General features: G+C 45.1%; 1 protein-coding gene across 1 annotated transcript in view; it reads right to left on the bottom strand.

Annotated features, from left to right (window-relative positions):
- LOC135217784 (mediator of RNA polymerase II transcription subunit 12-like protein) overlaps positions 1-18409 on the bottom strand; it is a 375610-nt gene that overhangs the window by 183561 nt on the left and 173640 nt on the right. The window contains 1 exon segment of the mRNA XM_064253813.1: positions 2989-3115. Coding sequence (XP_064109883.1) covers positions 2989-3115 — 127 coding nt within the window.

Genomic DNA, 18409 nt, shown 5'->3' with positions numbered 1-18409 from the left:
CTCCCAAAATAAGTTTCCTAAGAAATTACAGTCTACTTTATAGGTCACAATCAGATTGACAAGATGTTGGAAATAGTTGGTAATTATCAAAAACATAGTAGACAAGCTTGATTTGATAACTGCTATATCCAATGTCAAGCAATTTTTATTTACTATTGGCTATCTACCTATTTACTGAAAAAAAATAGCCGGTACCGTATATTGGCTTTAAACCTTCACCAATAATTATCGTCAGAATGGTGACTTCATGAGGCTCCACCCACTTTCGCCTCGTTATAATTCAGGATAACACTGAAGGCTACCATGGGCATTGTTGGATTAGAAAATTTAACTTCTGGCTATAAAAACTAATTTCTCGAGTAGTTGTAAGAAGTGCTAAATGATCATCAAGGATCCCAGCAGTTGGCCTAAACGTTTAATTCATGTATACTACTTCTATACTGTTGCGGCACTACTGCTACAGTAGTATTACTACGCTAGCACTGATACCCCACCCACATCTATGTATCGTTCCGCCATTCATAAAGTCTTTGGGTTTCAGAGCCGATGGAATTTCTATCTGGTGGCTGGGCGGGGCAACATTTAGTCAAAAGGTGTTTGTTTACCTTGCTTACGTAATGAATGTTTTTCGACTCTTGGCTCGTAATCATTGGCCATGGCGTCGGCTAGATCATTTTTACTCTATAAAAATTAAAACTATCGGGTTTAGGTTATTGATAATGCTGACAAAATTTGTGTGTGGTTGTAAAATATACATATGTCAACTTTCAGCTACATCCGATGCTTTGACAAGGAGCAGAGTCCAAAAAACCGTGTTACAGAGACCCTGAATCTCATAGTAGTCCCACATGTATATAGTTATTATTCTCTCTCTCTCTCTCTCTCTCTCTCTCTCTCTCTCTCTCTCTGGTTCGATATTCTCTCTCCCTCTTTCTCTTACTCTATATATATATATATTTATATTTTCTTTCGTCTTTTCATTAATAATAATTTTTTGGGGAAAATTTGTGTAAAATTCATGATATTAAATTGTATATGCTCCCGTGTTTTTTCAAAATGTACTGTTTTCTGGAAGAATAACTTGTTTACTGCGAGTATCCTTCAAGGTGTGGCTACCCTCAGGCAGCTCCTCCTTTCTGTAGAGTGAAAATTGCCCTTATTGCTAATCTTGTAGTGTCAGTTTGTATATTAAGCCTTCTTTTGACTATGTTGTTCTCTGTAAAATCAGTTTGCCTTCAGTAAAGGGTCCGAACAGGACCGAAAGTACTCGGCTATCTCGCTTTTTCATTTTTTCCTTCGTGGCAAAAAACCTTTTATATATATACATACATATATACATACACACACACACACACACACACACACACATTTATATATATATATATATATATATATATATATATATATATATATATATATATATATATATATATATAACTATATAGTATATATATAGTTACAGATATCTGACTGGAACATATACCCTCATTATTTGCAAAAAATTCGCCTATTCTCAGTATTTTTCTATGAGAATATCCACCAATTCCTGGTTTTATATCAATTTCATCATAAAATGTGCTTCCTGTCATAAACCTTTAAAAAAAACCAGGTGTAATAATGTTTAGTGGTTTTAATGAGTTTTATTTTAACAAACAAAATGGGCAGTTTTAAGCAGTTTTATAGTGGTTTCAACTATTTGCCGTGGGGGGGGGGGGGGGGGGGGGGGGGGGGGGGGGGGGGGGGGGGGGGGGGGGGGAGGGGGGGGGGGGGGGGGGGGGGGGGGGGGGGGGGGGGGGGGGGGGGGGGGTCTGGCACCTATCCCCAGTGAATACAGGGGAACACTGCATATACAGTGGGCCCTGTATTCACATTCTCCGGATTCGCAGACTCACAGATTCGCGGATTTCTCTCTGGACCATATCTACCCATCATTTGTGGGAAATTTGCCTATTCGCGGGGTTTATCAATGAAAATAATCACTAATTAGTGTATTTTGAAGTTATTTTCATGACTAATACATGAATAAATTGTCTTGGAAAATTTGTCATTTTGTGCTGCATTTTGGACAGGCCACATTAATGCACTGACTTTGTTCTTTATGTGCTTTGTACTGTTTGTCATGTTTTTTCTTAGATATAATTTTAATAAATTTCAATAAATTTTTCCCAGCACACTATTTATAGAGCTTGTTCACAGCTATTCATATACTCAATGATGAAACAGCAGAGAGAAATCAGCTTACAAAAGATAAAACAGTATACAATCTTCTGGTGTAAATTTTTTACTTTTGAAAGAAAAACCTTTTCTTATTCGGGACTCCTATCATAAGTAACAAAAGTATATGCACTCCACAAATGAACAACACCTCTACAAATAACTCTTAAAAGAGAAGTTAATTATCTACAATAACAACTTTTATTGAAATAAATAGGGTTTACTGACTATTTAAGAGAGCCAGCAGGTGAATAGACATAGCCAACCAGAATAAAGTGCAGCAGGATAGCATAGTGACCCAGGAAATTTTACATTATGGTGGACCACAAAATTCTGCACCAGTGCCAAATTAGTGAAGGAGCTGGATTATGTACAGGTACATTGTATTTGCATTAGTGAATCCAGTGCTTGAAATTGGATTGTGAATAAGAATTACCCAATATTTCTCTAATTTAATTTCTTTATATGTAACTAGTCTATAACATTTCCTTAAGGATAATTTTCTATTTGCTGATCTGGCTATTTCTGAATGCTCAAGAATCTTTACCAAACTTTCACATTAAATATAAATTTTGTTTTCCTAAATAGAAATTCAGAAAAAACAATGCTAACAAGAAACAGAAAACTCATCCAATAGTATTTAAATAATTTTTCTTTTTAAATGCACTCAAAATTTATCCAAGAAGCACTGAATAGGACTACAGATATCTTTCAAGTCTTTAGCCTTTAGGAAGCACTGTAAAATATCACACAGTAAATAATGTACTCACTAACCTAATAGACAACAGTGATATTTACGAAGAACACCAACAACATGAAGCAATAGCGTTGGACAATACCAGCCAGCCAAACAGCCACGTTCTACTAATTGTGCCTCTATTTCACTTATTTCTTTGATGATCTGAAAATAAATAACAAAATGCATATAAATATTCATATTTCTTAATGCAGATTAGGGTATCTTTTGAGTAGGATAAATGCTTTCCAGTGGACTATAAAAAGAGCCAAACAAAAACATGACGGAATTGACCGCTAAAATGCCTGTCATGCATGAGATGAACATAATATTGTACAACAGAAAATATATATTTCATGGTCGAAAAATAATTAATTACAAGCATCACATCTTATTACATAAAATAATGTTCATATCTTATAACAAAAAATAAGTTTTGTACATATACAAAAACATTTCTCTATAAATCATTGATAATAAATGTCCTTATACAGACTGTTTCTTTGTCATACCAACTTGACAATTTTGAACAATGAAAGAGCCCTTCTGAGCATATTCCTTAAAATAATAGAATTGTAATAGATGTCAGAAGTCCCATACACATGACACTCACCAAGCACATAAGGTGTTACTGTAGATACTCCAGAAAACATACAAAATTTCTAAAAATACTTTGCAGTTTTCCTAGGTACACAAACCAAAGCCTTTCAAGTTGAGAATAACTTTCAAGTATAACTTAATGAATGTGCTAACAATGTTAGACGTATGGTAGCACTAGTGAGATAGCAAGGGTTCGAAAAAAGTGCCTTGCATGTAAGATGCCAATTGATCTTTTATATCAAAGACTAAGTGTGGTGGTAGAGGTAGGATATACATTAAAGGGCTTTGTTTTTTATATCTACAAAAATCAAAATTAATAAAGAAAAATTTGGTATTTATGCCTACATGGATACAAACCAATGCAATGTAAGTGAAGATTTACTTTTCAGAAGTAGCCAAAAAATACATTCAACCTGGAAGAAAATATTCTTGGAACAGCACCTGTAGTGATGTATATACATTACTAATGACAGGTGGCAATGTCTGGAGAAAAAACTGATTGCATACTCTGATGATTCTACTTATCTAGCCGTTATTCCAACTTCGTGCCTTAGGACTGTGGTTACGGAAGCTCCGATTGAAAGTCTTGCACGTATTCATAAGTGGAATAGCTTTGAGGCATGAAGCTTAACCCATCAAAAAATGCTAGTAAACTCAAACACTTTTGTCTTTCCATCTTGATTTACATTTAAGTGAATGTCAGTTTAAAAAATCTTTTATGTAATTTAATGATACTGCCTTTTAATATGCATACTTTATGTAATACAGTTTCATCGGTTTCTAAAAAAACTGGTATCTTGTGGAAATATTTTCGAATGTTTTATGATGATGCTGTTATTTCTAACTGTTTTAACTCTTTTTTTTCTTCTTCCTTGTTGAAGTACTGTCTGAATATTTTCTTAGCCAATATGCTACAATCATGCAATCTACCCACCTGTTCACGTTCCTCGGTTCTAGTATAATCCAGCTCATCACTTTAAACAACTATACAACCAGACTTACAACCCATAAATTTTGACAAAAGAGAGCTCTCTTAACTACCACCACAACAATAAGCCTCGCTATTTCATCTCACAGTCTTTATTTACATTTTCCCTTCCCACACTGTCATCACCTTGTGGTCTATGACGTCACAATACAACACAACAGAACTTCAATACATTATTAAGACATCCTATAAATAGAAATATATGTTTCTTATACAGTAGACCCCAGACCTCGATCATATTAGAACTATTAAATAATCAGATTTCAACGGAATACTTTGAGTACGTGTTGCATCTGAGCTCAACCAAAATCGGAAACCGACCCAAGGAATCCTATGATTTTTGTAAACAAAAGTGGTTCAGTCAGTTGCTGCTAACAGGCATTATCATGCTCATTTGGTGATGAAAATGGTAAGATCCACAACTGAACTTAAGATTATTGAAAATATATAGTGTAAGAGGGATTCTATGACAACTTTAAAATCCTGTAATATTTTTAATGATAGGCTTACCCTTGAAGTGTCGATAGTTGTATCAATAGTTGGCTACAGTCACAACTATGGACAAACTATCGACACTGCTGTAAACTAAAAATTTGTAACCTAATAATGGTAAAAAACATAGGTTATTCTAGTGAATCGCTAGTGATACAACTTTTGATACTGTAAACAAAACAACTAATTACAGCAATTACCGTAATTACCATAATTAGACGTTAGGACGAGTGAGTTCTCACTTTTTTACCGGAGTAGGATCTTCATCCATAACTCTAAAAACCAAAAAGGTCTATAAGCCTAAACATATATATGCTTTCTGGAGAAAATGATAATTTGAAAAAGTTAAGCATATTTTAAAGAATATAAGCAATGTCATCGTATGATATTTGCATTCGATATTGTTTACATTCTCAAAATCTCGGCTGATTGAACTATCGATACCTTCATTGCCATTGCACTTGGCTGGCAAAAGAAATGTAATTTAGATACTTTCTTGTAAATTAACAAAGTTGGGTTTAAAAGTTGCACAATAATTTGATTGTATAAGCATTAAGTGTGATTTTGCTAGTTTTGAACATCTATTTTGCCTGAGCCTTTTTTTTTTAATAGTGACGGCAAATGACGGCAAATGATGTCAGCAATCGGCCGTTTCTCTAATTGTTGCTTATGTCTGTACTACAGGTTTACAATTGTTACATCCGTAATTTAAAAATGACAATTTGTCGAAAATTGCATTTTTCCTAACTATACAAACCTGAGGTCCTTTAACAATAGGAAGGTAACTAGCGGCAGCTGGGACGGTCGTAAGCTTCGAACAAGGGGAGAACGGTAGTTAACTGCTTGTCCGATTCGTGCGCGCGCCCGCGCGCTGCCGAGAGGTGAAGAATCACTTTTGGTGCTTTAGGCCCATGCAAAAAGTTGGCAGAGTGAGGGGTGGCATGAGGTGGGACTATATGTAAAGGACCTCAGGTTTGTATAGTTAGGAAAAAATGCAATTTTCGACAAATTGTCATTTGTTTCCGATACGTAATACAAACCCTCGGTCCTTTAACAATAGGAAGACTCACTTCTTGGTGGGAGGAATCTGAGTCTTTTTGGTGAACAGACTGGTGTTCGTCCAACCCTGGAGTGCCTCCCTGGTCGTAAGAGCAAGGAGGGATCCAAACCTCTGTCCGATTGATCGGGGTGTGCACCGCAGGATCAATGGTCAGACCTCTGGGCCAAGTACTAAGAGAGAGGCAAGCGTATCTCTTCGTACCAGCAAGCAAGAACTTGTTCCTGTTTGCAAGAGACAATCATAAAATGATGGGTTTGTCTCAATTTGGCATCCACTTCCTCCCCCTTGTTGGAGGAAGTGGTGGATATTTACTCCTATCCCTACTGAAAGGGATAGGATGGTGCTCTATTGAGTAGCTCACCTGCATCTCGTCCTTACCCAGCAGGGTGACGACCGTGTCCCCTCTACCCAAAGGTAGAGGGAAAGAAAAAAGATGGGAAGAGGAGCCAGTCACACTCTCATTCCTCATCCATTCTTACGGTCACACCAGACTCGATGCTGTTCAGCCTGCGAGGGTCTGGGTTAACTACACAACGTGTTGAGCAACCACCACGGTTTCCCAAGGAAAAAGATCCAAGGAACTGTGGGCAATATCCTGAAGGTAGAAGGAGGTGCATGCGGTACCGGTTGGACCAGGCGCCTGCCTTCATTACCTGCGCCACGGAGAAGGTTCTTGCGGAACGCGAGAGAATGATGAAGAGGCGTCCACACTCATCCTGGGTGTCGAGTTTCTTCAGACAGCTCCGTCGCACCTTCACAGGACAAAGCAGCATAGCCTTCGTATCGGAGGCGGTGACGTCCATTAGGGAGGGTATTGTGAAGGACTCGAACCAATCGTCAGTTACCGAAGGGTTCTGAGTCTTCGCTACGAAGATCGGTACGAAATCGAGCGTCACAAATCCCCATCCCTTTGTGCTTGACTTCTCAAGAGAAGTCATGCAGTTACCTAAGACGAAAAGAAGGAATAGTCGTATGACCTATCCCTCTTCTCGACTTTGGTTATGTACAGTACTCATACTGACAAGCTATTAAGACGAAGTAATGATTGCTCTGGAACAACCGAACTAAGTCCACAGCATAGTTCGTAACTGACTCGGGCGCTCTGACAGCTGCCGACTGACTGGTTCGGAATCAGTAGAGGCAAGTTGTCCAAGCATCCGGGTAAGTCACGTGACCTTCGCCCTTTAAAGAGTTATGCTGAGAGACCAAACAAATAAAATATTTGTTAGTCACCGATGCCGGACGGCGCGGCGATGATTCTCTTAATGCATAAGCTCAAAAGGCGAAAGTCAATTGCCTTCAAAAAGACGAGGTCCCTGATGGCAAGAAAACTCTCATAGACGTTGAATCTCAGCTTAAGGAGAACAACACTATGTGACGTTGAAGACGAAGGTAGGCAATGAATGCAACCTACGTCTCCAGCTGAATCGAGAGAAGGAATCTCAAGATTCTAAACCTGTGCTTACAAATGACTGAAAACGCTAACCGCCATTTCATTGCTGCCGTTGTGCAATGAAAGCGGGGCGTTCTTCAGTAATGAAACACAGGGGAGAGCCGCTTGAAGAACTGCTTCTCATGGGCTGAACGTTTGGAAGTAGAGCTGGCAGGTGTGGGAGTAGGCGATGTCTTTCAATACATCTGCTAATCCTGGGTGAACAATGAACAATTGTACACCTCCGAATACAAGATATTTTGAGGACAAACTCAGATTCCGCAAAAATCATTCGCATTATCGGGATACGATGCAGCAAGAGACTATTACAGAATTCTGTTACCGTGCGGTAAACAGAAAGATGAGAGTCGAATAGATATCTCTGTTTAAAATTCTCGCAATACCGAAGACGATGAATACTAGCGTTTCTCAGCAGTAGATGGTCATTCATGTATGCGAGAATCCCCGTTAATCAGAGACTTAAGTCCGTGATTGTTGGGCAGAGATACGGTTGTTATTCATCAAAGCAGGTGAGAAAGACATAACAACCGTCTATCTCAAAGCGGCAGGTGATACTGAAATGCCGCGGGCAATTCAATACGCAGTAGCTGTCGCTGACTCGTCATCCTGAGTTGCCAAGTAATCCTTTCCACGAAGGAATGCGTTCGGCTAGAAACCACCGAGCATAAAAGATATGCTCGAGCAATTATATTTAAGCGAAACGAATTTCGGTAAATATAAAAGCTTAAATGGTGTTGTTGTGACAACACCATAAGTATATAAAATTGAAACTGGAAACTCCTGGGAGGTTGCAGGCAACCCGGGTTTGCAGTTCAATTAGAATACTTTTCGTCTAAGTCGCAATCCGTAGAATAACCAGGATATGCGCCTACCCCTCGGACCATTCAACTGCTTAGCAGAATCATGTCGCGAGGTTAATATACGTAGTATGTTTGTAGGATTCTGAACAACGATCTCCATCCTAAATTCTTTTCCTTCAAGAAAACAAAATAAGGATGGAGATCGACCACCTTCGTTCTCTATTAAAGAGTGAAGTGGAGAAGTCTTCCTCGAGGAAAGCGTTCAATGGTGAACAGAATACTAAGACGATAGTTCCAGCCAAACTGGATATTCCCGTCCGTTCTTCTCTATTCCAGGTTGGTCGCCTACTGTGAGATAGTCTTCTTTCAGACAGCAGTCTTCTTCCTAATGCTAGAAATTCCAGGAATTCGAGCATAGGCGAGGTTCCCGATTATCGTGTACATATCGGGGATTCTCTCTCGCTCACTTTGGACCGTGGTCTCGCCTAAGTGTTTGGAGATCGTAAGAAACTCTAACACTCTGAATGCGCTAGAAATTCCGTAGAATTCTAAGCAGTCTGCGAAAACCCCCACCGAATTCGTCAAACGATATCGGCTGGTGGTCCTCTCGATTCCCGTAGAAATCGAGAATGGGGCAGGATCCCTCCTCAACGACCGGGGCTTACGTCAGGGTAGGACCCGAAGGTCCCCCCTGGTAGCGCAGTCCCAACTGGGATCCTACAGAGAAATCTCTGTAGGATCCTTCCCTTTCCCTCGTAGCCGTAAGGAGAGAGGGAATGGGGGAGGAATTGGATACTCGCACGCCTTCCCAGTGGAACTAGCAGTTGGAGAAGAGTAGGAGCAGCCATCGCCTTGGCGGCGATGGCCTCTCAGAGTCTGGGAAAACGTATCGTCAGGAGAAAACGTTTTCCCCGAGGAGGGTTACGAACTCTCACTGTAGGTAAGGGTCTGCCGCCACTGTGAACGTCGTCTGGGTGGGGCTGATCGACACCTGACAGGAGAGAGCCGATACCGTCCTCCGACTCATTCCAGTCCTCGTCGAGGTCGAAACCTCTCAGGAGGACGAAGGAGTATTTAAATACGGTGTCCGAAGACACGTAGAAACGCCGCTGTGCAGTCAGTAGAGGAGGTGGAAGTAGCTTGATCGAATCCGGCCAGAACTGAAGAGAGCCTTCTTGTCCGGAGACGAGAGACTCTGGTTCAAGACAGAATCGGCAAGCTCCGATCGCGGCATACCCACGTCGGTTTGGTTCCCTCTCGGGCCCCAAAACGACTCGAGCAGAGACATGGGCTCTGCTGGTGGGAGTGGCGATCCTTCCCCCCCCGGTCGTTGTGCTGACGAATCAGTGCAATAACCTGGGTAAAGTTACTCTGAATCTCGGAAGTTACAGCGTCTTGAGGAGTAGGACCGTCCAGTCCCTCCAACAAGAGCAGCTCCCAGGACCCTCCTCCTTCAGAAGAAAGGACCAGCAAACAGATCCCTGAACGGTTTGCCTCCAATCAACTTGCGCGTACGCCTGGTTGGTCCTAACGACCGAACCTGGCACGTGCGGCGTCGGTACCGGGATCGTGAGCGGCGCATCTCTTCACCGATCACTCCTATATACCTCGCTCTTCCTGGCGTATGGCTGAGGAAGTTGAAGGTATCGGAGAGACAGAACTGACGCCTACCAAAACAACCCCCAACCCCCTCTCCCCCTGACCGGGTCGCCTCCAATCACTTTGCGCGTACGTCCTGGTTTGGTCCTAAGACCATAACGTGGCAACCGTGCGGCGTCGTGACGGGGATCGTGAGCGGTCAACACCTCTCACGATCACTCCTAGCTGACCTCGCTCTTCCCGGTGTAAGCCCGAGGTCAAGTTGAAGGTAGTGGAAAAAGAGGACCAGACCTGACGCGACCCCTCCCCCCCCCGCGAGTCGCTGGCAGGACCAGCGTACCGTTGGGGGGCTGCAGCCGATCACCAACCCGCGGTGGGGGGATCGATCTGCAGGCCTGGCCCGGTTGGCCGCTTCACCTGTGGCGTAGCGGCTCGACTGAGCACGTCGACACCCCAGGTCCCGTGCGTCATAACGAGCTGCTGCTGGTCACCGTATCCGCCCGGATCCCTGTGGGAGCGGCGGGTCCAGGTTACCTTGCAGAGCTCTGTCGTTTCGCCAGTGAGACCGGTTGAGTCGTCCTCGTCGGCACCCGTCAAACCGAGGCTGGTATCCATCGGTCGAAGGGGGACCTGGTGGGAACCTCTTCCCAGCCATGCAACCCGTGGCCGGTCAGAGACCGTCACGTCCCCTCAGGGTACCGGCTGGTCGTTCTGCGAGAGTCGGCCTGCTGGCCTGGCGAGAGTCACCTGAGCGGCTTCTCGACCAGTCCTTCTGCTCCGTGCCTCGGTCATGACGCTGAGCGAACTCCAGGCCGTCTTTAACTTTGGCTGCACGGGTCCACCCCGAAGGAGGAAATCGTACACGTCGGAACTTCTCGCGGCACGAGAACCCGAGCCGGTACCTGGCTTAGCAGCAGAGCTGCCAAGACCAGGCGAGGGTGTACCCGCGGTAGCCAGCACACTCCCTTGGTCCCCGTCTTCTTCTTCTTTCTCCAGAAGGGGAAGTACGGGCCCCGTTCCCGAAGGAACAGGGGACCACCGCCAGAAATACCCTCCCCCCGTCACAACCGGAATGTGACCGAGCCCTATTTTCGAAGTTCCCTTGAAGGAGTCTTCTTATGGGGGAATAACAAAACCAAACCCCCAAACCCGGTTACCAAAGCTGGTCGCTGCGAGAGCGGCTTGCTGTGCCTGGCGAGGAGTTTCACCTGAGCGGTTCTCGCCAGCCTTCTGCTCCGTGCCGTGGTCTTGGCGCCGAGCGAACTCTGGCGCCGAAACAACTTTGGCTGGCACGGTCTCTCCCGAGGGAGAGCGTACACTCTGGGATCTCCCGCGAACGAGAGACTCCGAGCCGGAACCTGGCGTAAGCGGCATCACCGCTTAGCAACCATGGCGAGGACGTACCCAGAGCTAACCGATACTCCCTCTGGTCCCCGTCTAGTTCTCTTCCTTAACGGAAGGGGGAGCCCACAGGGCCCCGCTCCCGAAGGCGGCAGATGGGACCCAGCAGAAAGGAACCCCCCGTCCCACCGAGGTGGGACGGGCCCTTAGAAGTTTCCCGAAGAAGGAGCTTCTTAGGTGGGGGGGAGGCAGCCCTTCTTCTTCTTCGGCTTATGGGCCTTAGAAGTCGAAGGGGAAGAGGCAGCTAACATGACGAAGGACGAAGATGAACACCTTCCTCTTTCTTTCGTCCCCCCAACAAAAAGCTCATGCCAGGACCAGTCGTCACTGGTCCTCCATTCCAGGCCGGAGTCGGGCCTATTGCCGAAGCAAACCCTGGCCCGACTGGGGGGGGGCAACCCTGTCCGGAAAGGACCTGGGACTTGGGGAAGACACACCATGGCAGGACCAGCATGGACCATGGCGACGGATGGAACCAGGAGTCGACAGGAACCATGCAACCAGCTCAGGAGCGGCAGGAACAGCGGCAGCGGTTAAACACAGAAAGGGACAGCCAAGCCAGTAGCGGGAACCAACCCATCAGCGACAGGTACGGCAGGTCCCAAGCCATCGCCTCTGTAAGAATCATCGGGCAGCCAGCGTGGTACTTGGCGGTCCGGTCCAGGGTCGAGCTTCCGCTGGAACAGCGGAAGTCTGGGGGGGGGCCCCAAAAAAAAAGGGCTCTAACACGAAGAAAAACCAGGCGGTCGGCGGCATAAACCCCTCCTCGGTACGGCGGCGACCGGCCCTAGAAAGCGGCCAGACGGTCGTCACCGACACAGCATGGGGATAGTGTAGAACTCCAGCAGGGGGGGAAGCAGCCATAAGTGGCCGTGAAGGTTTTAGTATGGTAGACCCACTCCAAAGGTTCAGACAACCGCCCCGAACCTCGCCTAGACTCTGCAGCAGATCGTGGATGCTACGGCACGCCCTGCAGCCGCAGTGGTCCATACCTGTCCAATGTCCGTTCACCCACTGGCCTGTAGCACCTGCGTAGCCACAAGACAGATTAGTAAGAAGGGGGTTCCCTTCCCACACCACCGGGGGGTGGGGGGGGAGACCATGCCCCACCCCACCCCGAACGGAAGGAAGACTCCCAAACCCAAAAACAAAATACAGAGGGGAAGCTGACGCGGGGGGGCGAAAGGAAAGAAACGAAGAATCGGATACCAAGGGAGTCGCGGGAGAGCCTTTCCGACGACTTCCTGGCAGAAACCTTTCGCTTCCCCTACCCCCCGCACAGCAGTGGGGGGGGGGGGAAAAGTAATATGAAAATGAAACAGAAATACTGTCAACTTGGCGATTCACTTCATAGAACTTAAAGAGGGAAAAATCAATTCCCCGGTAAGAGCGGAACTTGATCCATAATAATATGATGCTATCATAAATATATATGAAAATGAACAATACTGCACTTGCTATTTTCACTTTCACAGGCAATCAATTCGTAAGGATTAATTCCCGGGTAAGAGCCGGAAATTTTGATCCAAAATTAAATTTGATGCAATTAATAAATGAAAATGAAAAAGAAAAACTGCATATTGCGAATCCACTTTCATTGCATTCTATTCATTACAAAATAAGAGGCTCTTGCCGAGCGCCAATCAAGCTCTCGGGCAACGAACGCACAGGGCAAAAAATATAATGAAAAATGACAATTTGTCCGAAAATTGCATTTTTCCTAACTATACAAACCTGAGGTCCTTTAACAATAAAGGAAGTAGCTAGCTGGCAGCTGGGAACGGTCGGTAAGCTTCGAACCAAGGGGAGAACGGTAGTTTAACTGCTTGTCCGATCGTCGCGCGCCCGCGCGACCTGGGTAGGTAAACAAAAAATCACTTTTGCTTTGGGCCCATGCAAAATACGCAGAAGTGAGGGGTGGTCATGAGGAGGGACTATATGTAAAGGAAAGGGGCCCTCAGGGTTTGTAATAGTTAGGAAAATGACCATTGTTTATGATACAATTAAAGCTTTTCATACATACTTACCTGGCAAGATATAGACATAGCTATAGAACTCCGTCGTTCCGACAGAGAATTTTCCAATTTCGCGGCAACTCGCTACAGGTAGGGTCAGGTGGGATCTTACCGCCCTGGCTCTGGGTGGCAGGGCTAGGAACTATTTCCCGTTTTCTAATCATAATCTCTCTTCCACCTGTCTCCTGCGGGGAGGCTGGGGTGGGTTCTTCAATTGATATAATATCTGCCAGGTAAGTATGTCATGAAACTTTAAATTTTTGTATCATAACAATGTCATTTTCATAACATTCAACTTACCTGTCAGATATATACCATGAGCTGATTGACACCCTTTGGTTGGAGGGTCAAGAAGAACAGCTCAACTAACTTGACTAGACAGGTGAAAGCAACATATGTTTTGTAGGTGTAAATAAACCCTTAGTTCCTACTTCTTAGATGGAAGACTTCGTGGCTACCGCCTAGGAGTCTGCTTCATCTCCAGAGAAACCTTAGCGAGAATATGATTCTGTTGGCCAAGAATTCTTGTGGATCGTGTCGATGGGGTTCTCCTATTCCACTTACTCGACAGAATCCTAAATGGCGTTTGTCAATGGGACACATTCCGCTTATTAATGACAACACGCACGAATTTAAGGAGCACACCAACCAATCCCGATCACCCCTATCCTAACCCGTGTTAGTTTCTAAGATTTGCCTAAGAGTTATCCCCAAACTCTTTGCAAACAACCCACAACCTCACGAAAAATCATAACATACAAAAATAACAATTTTTCTTTTTTTACCCCTCTAATAGTCCAGATGTCACCTCGATTTTTCAAATAGAGAGAAGTGAAGGCCGCCTGTGCGACAACTGACACTCCATCAACCGACAAAACCCGAGAACACATCCGACAAGAGTGGTTTACGTACCTATAATTTAAGGATTGGTGTCTTTCATCCGTTTACCCAGAACCGTCTGTGCTGACACCTGAAACGGACCTAACGAAAAGCATTTATCAGAACGTAACCTCGTACGTGGCTTTTTAAATAATGGTATGCAAAACACAGAGTTGCCATCTCCAATAAAGTTGTATCCAAAATGTTCTTTAGTGACAATATTTTCTTTGGAACTGCCACCTGAGGTTGCGATTGGGGACTCCTAACTTCGTGGGGCTCCCACCACTCTTTAGGAGATTAAACGAATCATCTGGAACACTTCTTATGAGCTTCTGTGAGAAACACTTCTCACAAAAGAAGGCTAATGCGTTTCTTAGTACCATTGCTCTCCTTGGGGTCTTTCACTGAGGCACCCCAAAGACTTTTCTGCGGAACCCCCCAACTGGCTTCTTTCCTGTCCAGAATCAAATTTTAGAGGCTCTAACTGGGCACAGGGATCTTGTTTCTGCCTCTCTGCCACCCCCCAAGCTATGAAAGTCCTTTTAACTTCGAAGCTCCTGGGCCCAGGGATTCGAAGGGTTTTCCCATTTTTGGCCAGAAAAAGGGACCTGAAATGAACAAATTGCTGAGTCTCCTTTGAAGCCAACTCTTGATTCAAGGGCGTGCCACTCACTGAATTCCTGTTTTTGCCGTTTGCAAGAGACATCAGAGAAACCAAACACTTTCTCGTTGGATATTAACTGGAACGAGAAGCAGTGGTGAAGTGGTTTTCGAATTCCTCTGATGAAAGAAATTTAAGAACCACATCTAAGTTCCAGCTTGGAACCTTTAGGTTCGCGTGATTTAGATGTTTTCGAATGAAACGAATGAGGTCGTTGCAAAACTCCTTGGTCCATTTTCGTTAGATCTAATCCTCTGTTTCTAACAAAGACTGCTGAGAGGCAATCCTCCTGTTACCCCTTAATAAGTTTGGTACCGGAGAGATGTCGACTTTTGTTTTTCTAGAAACAGACTGAAGGAAATTCTGCAATTTTCTGGTCACAGGGTAGGTCTGGAAGAGGACAGCTTCTTCGACCCAAAACCAAAAAAAAATACAACCCAGTTTTCTTGAAACTTCCCACCCCCTTCGATTGGTACACCTCCGTCCTCGTAGATGATCTGCGGGTCTCTAGCAATTTGCATTGTTTGCTGCCTTGGCGAGAAAACCCTCTCGGCTCTGATCGGAGTCTTTCGATAGTCCGAAAAGGCAGTCAGAGCAAGAGCGGGTAGAACTTTTGATGGTACCGGCCTCTCGAAGTGGGGTTTGTTTGAGCAGTATCTATTCGGTTTTGGAAGGAAAGATCTGGGGACGTCCCACTGTCGCCCATTCCATCACCTCTGTGAACCAGATTTGAGGCTGGCCAATACGGAGTTCGATCAGAAGTCATCCTTGGTTCCTTCGATGCCCACGAAGTTTTCTGACTAATTCCCACCCCCAGAATCTTGAACGGGGGAAAAGCGATAAACGTCTATTCCTGAACCAAGATCCAGGAGAAAGGCGTTCTGTTTTGCATCAAGCATCGGGGATCCTCCACCAGGGCAAAACTGTAACTGAGCTATCCTTTTGGAGAGGAATGTGGCGAAAAGATCTATTTTGAGGCTTCCCCCAAATGGCGCCACAGGCCTATGACTGAACTTCTGAGTGGAGTGTCCATTCTGTGGGTAAGGACCTGGGGGAATTCTCCTTGCTCAAGTCTGTCCGCCTCTCACCATTCCTCTCCCCTTGAACAACCTTGTTTAGAAGAATTAACCTTCCTTTGGTTTCGCCCAAATCAGTAGATCCCGTGCCAGCTCCGTACAGAGCAAAAGAGTTGCGTCCCTCCTTGCTTCCGTTGGACATAGAAGCCAGAGCTGTCGTATTGTCCGAATTTATCTGCACGACTTTGCCTCTTGACTAAGTGTTTCGAAGCTCTTTAGCGCCAGGTGACTTGCTAAGAGCTCTTTGCAATTTATGTTGCCATGACAACCTGTTTCTGCCGACCAGAAGGTTGCCTGACACTTCTCTGGGTCGCCCAATGTTGCACCCCAGCCCCGCCTCCGAGGCGGCTTGAAAACAATGTCAGGCTTGGTTGTTTCCGTACTTGCAGGGACTACCTTTGTTTTCCTTTTAGTTTTTCCGGAAGGGCAAAACCAACCACTTCAAATGGTGTTTTTATTTTCTTCCGAGATTTGAAAACGTATCCTATAGCTGGAACCTGTCTTCCAACTCCAACTTCTTCTTAGGTAAGAACTGAAGCCTGGTCGAAGATGGTAATCTCCCGTAGGAAGGAAAAGAACTGTTTCGAGCGAGGATAAGGGTTTTTCCCAGAAGGCCTCAGCCATTCCCTCGCCCGAAGTGCGCTCTTTCCCTATGACAAAAGTTCGATACTGTTGGGCACAGCCTTTCTTTAGTCCTCTCTTTGCGATGGAAAAGCTCGAAAACCCCCGAGAAATCCATCTGAATCCCCGAATTAAACCACGTTCTGGCTGGGGATCATCTGAAGACTTCTCGGAGGTTCACGATCAGTTCCCAAACAGGCTTTGTCCAACTCCGAGTGTTATTTTAACAGGTCCTCCAAACACTGCTTTTTGAGACCTGGATCTGTATGAGGCCAGTCGTCCAGGTACATTGAGACATTTATACCCTTGTTTCAAGTGTAGGTGTCTCGTCTACATTTTTCATCACGTCTGTGAAGACTTGAGGAGCCGTGGACAGGCCGAAACACAGGGCCCTTGCAACTGATAATTTCTGCCTTCGAAACATAAATCGAAGGTACTTCCTCGACGAATGGTGGATCGGGATGTGGGAAGTATGCGTCCTGGAAGGTCTATGGGACAACCATCCAATCCCTTCCGCCGTAGTGCTGCAAGGACTGAGGCAGACGTTTTCCATGCTGAACTTCTGTTGTTTTTCGGACAAATTTGTTCAGCGCACATTAACGTCCAGTACCGGTCTCCATCCCCCCGAGGCTTTTTGTTACAGAAAACAAGCGGTTGTAAAATCCCCGGGGAGTTGCAATCCAGTTACGCAGTTCTATTGCTCTTTTTTCCCACTCTGTTCCACCATTTTGACGAAGAGTGTTCCGGTACATCATCTGGTCCCTGTATCTGGCGGACAATTTCCCTCAGAGGTGGGAGAATGTTGTCAAGGGAGGAATGTCCTTGAATGGGATAGCGATACCCCTTCTTGATAACTTCGACATCGGTCCAAGTGTTTGGCTCCTAAGTCCTTCCCCATGGCTTTCGCAAAATACTGTAGCCTGGCTCCTACGGGTGTCTGGAGGTACAGAAACTCTCACTTCCCTTTCCGTTAAAGGCACGGAAAGGAAGAACCTGCCCCTCTTATCTGGTTTGGACTTCCGTCTGGCGATCGGTCTATTTGGAAGGACCTCCTCGAGAAAGGGCTGTTTGCTGAGCTGGGCGAGCCACTTTCTTCTCCTCCATTCTAGCCACATGGCCTACTCTCTTCCTTGATGATTGTCTAAGGAGATCCTGGGTGGGCCTTTTTCCGTCAGACCAATGCGCGATGTCCCTTCACGCCCCAAACTGCGATGGAAACAAAAGGTGTTCAGAGAAGAGGCGCAAACAATAAGGCTGGCTCTCTGCGAATGAGAGACCGGCCTTTGTGAGGAAAGCACTGTGCAACCGCTCCTTGTTTCCTTTAAAAACTCCTGCACCATAATAGCGAGCATACCTCAGCTGATCCAGCCTGAACAGCCTTAGCAATGCAGGCTAGGATGCAATTCAGTGGGTTTCTGGGTCGAGTTTGTTCATGTTTTTTCTTGAGATTTCTTGGCCAGAACCCCAAGGGACCAAATCTAAGAAAAGTTTAAAAAACTTCTAAGGTGTGAAATAGACCCTTGATGAGGATGGTTCCGTTTTCTGAAAGCCCCCATGTAACCTTTTGCTGCATTCAAGTCGATATGCCTTTCTAGACGCAATCCACCCCAAAACCTTCGAGAAATCTTGATTTCAGGCTGCAAACGGACAGAGACAATCCCCATATTCCTCTCCCGTTTTCGTACCAAAAATTCCTCTCCTCCCTGTAAGTTTGGGCGGGCGGCATACAAAAGACCGTCCTTCCTAACTCCTTCCTTCTTCTTGAACCAGGACTCAAGAGATTGTAGCGCTCCTCCTCATAGAAATGGCAGGCT

This window comes from Macrobrachium nipponense, chromosome 7, assembly GCF_015104395.2.
Source record: "Macrobrachium nipponense isolate FS-2020 chromosome 7, ASM1510439v2, whole genome shotgun sequence".
NCBI lineage: Eukaryota > Metazoa > Arthropoda > Malacostraca > Decapoda > Palaemonidae > Macrobrachium > Macrobrachium nipponense.
Note: the sequence above shows the minus strand (reverse complement) of the source record. Positions and strands in the feature narration are given on the sequence as shown.